The sequence below is a fragment of the Chelonoidis abingdonii genome, chromosome 11 (genome assembly GCF_003597395.2).
Source record: "Chelonoidis abingdonii isolate Lonesome George chromosome 11, CheloAbing_2.0, whole genome shotgun sequence".
Lineage (NCBI taxonomy): Eukaryota > Metazoa > Chordata > Testudines > Testudinidae > Chelonoidis > Chelonoidis abingdonii.
The window spans coordinates 21558160-21560731 of NC_133779.1; the positions used below are offsets into that span (position 1 = coordinate 21558160).

At 67.9% G+C, this 2572-nt stretch overlaps 2 protein-coding genes across 2 annotated transcripts in view; both read left to right on the forward strand.

Moving 5' to 3' along the window:
* The window catches only part of PPP1R35 (protein phosphatase 1 regulatory subunit 35), an 80469-nt gene that overhangs the window by 54498 nt on the left and 23399 nt on the right, over window positions 1–2572 (forward strand). The gene's annotated exons all lie outside the window — the stretch shown is intronic.
* Window positions 270–2572, forward strand: part of TSC22D4 (TSC22 domain family member 4) — a 6480-nt gene continuing 4177 nt past the window's right edge. Inside the window, exons 1-3 of the mRNA XM_032762956.2 lie at window positions 270–1248; window positions 1620–1902; window positions 2262–2541. Coding sequence (XP_032618847.1) covers window positions 709–1248; window positions 1620–1778 — 699 coding nt within the window. The 5' untranslated portion in view covers window positions 270–708 and the 3' untranslated portion in view covers window positions 1779–1902; window positions 2262–2541. The remainder of the gene's footprint in view (window positions 1249–1619; window positions 1903–2261; window positions 2542–2572) is intronic.

Genomic DNA, 2572 nt, shown 5'->3' on the forward strand with positions numbered 1-2572 from the left:
GGGAGCTGCGGCGGGGAAGGGGGTAACGGGGCGGGGTGTAGCGAGCATTCGGGCCGGGCGGGGGGAGGAGCTTTTCACTTGCCGCGAAGGGGGCGTGGCGGAGGTGGGGGCGAGGCCGGGGTTTGAGGCGAGGGGGCGTGGCGGAGGAGAGGGCGGGGCTTGGGTTTGAGGGGAGCTGGCCGCGAGGGGGCGGGGTTTGAGGGGAGCAGTCAGCTGGCCGGGAGGGGAGGGGGCGGGGCTTGGGGGACCTGTCAGCTGGTCGGGGCGGGGGTTGGACTTCCTGGAGCGGGGACTTGTCAACAGGCGGCGGGTCTCGCCCGAGTCGGGGCGGGCGGTGGGCTGGGGGGCTGCCCCAGGGCAGAGAAGAGAGAACCCAGCCCCGCCCCCGACGTGCCCCCCTTTCCCCCGGATCCTGCCCCTTGGGGCACCGGCCCGACCCTGCCTCCAACTTCAGGGAACTTCCCAGCCCTGCCCCGCCCCCTCTTTGCGGTGGGGGGCTGGGGTGCCTGGAGCCCCCCCTACTGCCCTGTGACCTTTGACCTGCCCCGTGACCTTTGATCTGCAGGTGAGCTACAATCAGGGGGGCACCGTAGCCCCCCATTTGCCGTGCCGCCTGCGGGGATGTCGCTGCCTCCAGCTCTGTGTCTGGCCGGAGACCCCGGCACGGGCCCGGCACAGCCTCGGCCCCGGTGAGCTGGCGCGGGGACCATGAGCGGTGCCCGGAAGAAAAGCAGCTTCCAGATCACCAGCATCACCAGCGAGTTCGAGCCGCCGGTGGCGCCGCCTGCCGTGGAGCCACAGGAGGACGCGCCACGCAACGGGCCGCCCGGTGCCGCCTCCCGCTTCCGCCTGGTGAAGCTGGACCAGGGCCCGGGTGAGCCCTTCAAACGGGGCCGCTGGACCTGCCTGGAGTTCTACGACCATGACCCCGAGCACCAGGCCGTGGGGCGGCTCCTGGGAGCCCCCCGGCACCCACAGTCCCTCGACTCCCGCCTGGAGCTGGCTGGGCTGCTGCCCAAGCCCCACGGCTACTCCAGCCTCCCGCCACCGCGCGGGCACGGCCACTCCCAAGGCATGGTCCATCCTAGCGAGCATCTGTCCCACTCGCTGGGGGGCGGGGAGAGGACACCCGGGGGCAGAGCTCACAGCCATGGGACTGCTGCGGAGCCGAGCCTGGGGGTCGAAGAGCTGCTGCTGCCTCACAGCCTCGCCCAGCGCATCCGGAGGGAGGTGGAGGAAAGGCACAAGGTAAGGGGGCCCGGACAACTGGGTTCCTTCAGGAACTTGGTTGGGGGTGAGTGGCTGAGGAGGGAGGGAGTGACTGTGGTGGGGCAGCCCCTTGGGTGCCATCTCACCCCACTTCCAAAGACCTGCTCAGAGTAGCGTTGACCTGCGGAACTCCCTGCCACTGGACGCCGGCAGGGCTGAGGATTATTGGGGGTGAGGACCACCCTCTCCTGTGCTATAATGTGGTGAGGTGCATTGTGGGAATATCTGAGCCCTGATCCCCCTGCAGCTGCTAACTCTTCCCCTCCGTGTCCCCATCTCACCCCATAGCCAGCCAGTGCCACATCCCAGAGGGGACAGGCCCCATCTCTAACTCTGGCTCTCCTCCCCAGGTGCCACCCCGAGGCTCCCGCCCCTCATCCCCGGCCCCCCTGTTCTTCCGGGAAGGGAGCCCCGTCCGGAGGGGGTCAGACCCCTTTGGAGGCCACCTCAGCCTGGCCCGCTCCATGTTCGCTATGGGGGGCCACCAGGACAGCGACGATGAAAGGTGAGGCAGGACTTCCTGTCCACTGCACCTGGTGGAGGGCGGGACTTCCTGGTTTGCCGAGGAGTGGGGTTTGGGGTGGTGGGGAGGGACAGTGCTGAGGCCTGCAGGGTGCAGGCCGGGGGGCGGACGTGCTCAGTGGAAGAGGAAGGAAGCTGAGGGGGGGGAAGTTGCATTTGAAGGGCTGACAGCGGATGTGACTCAGTAGTGCCTCATGGATACGGGGTGGGGGGAATCGGGGAGGGATCCCGGCAGCAGGGAAGGGGGGTGCAGAGTGGGGGGCAGGGAAGCACATTGGGGAGACCCTACAACAACAAACCTCTGCACGGGTTACACGTTCCTTTTGGTAGACCCTACAAAAATGAGCGAGTGCTCCCAAAGCCCCCCAACACTACCAAGGTGGCCTGTACAGTCCTGCTGCCACTGAGAGACCCTACAATAACAAACTGCCCCCAGTGCTCCCAGCAGAGCCCACGAATGAGGGGCACAGGCAGAGCTGGGGGGGCAGGGCTGGGCTAGCAGGGGCTGCGGGTCGGGAGTGAGGAGCACTGGCAGGGCTGGGGGGCGCTATGTCACCACTCGCCACTAGGTGGCAACAGATCCTGAAACTAGCTAGCTGGTGGGGATTAAAGGGGCAGGGCGAGCAGGATGCCTGGGTTCTCTGGCTCTGGGGCGGGGAGTGGGGGCTGGTGGGTTAGAGCAGGGGGGGCTGGGAGCCAGGACTCCTGGGTTCTCTCCCCGGCTCTGGGAGGGGAGTGGAGGCTGGTGGGGCTGGGAGCCAGGACTCCTGGGTTCTCTCCC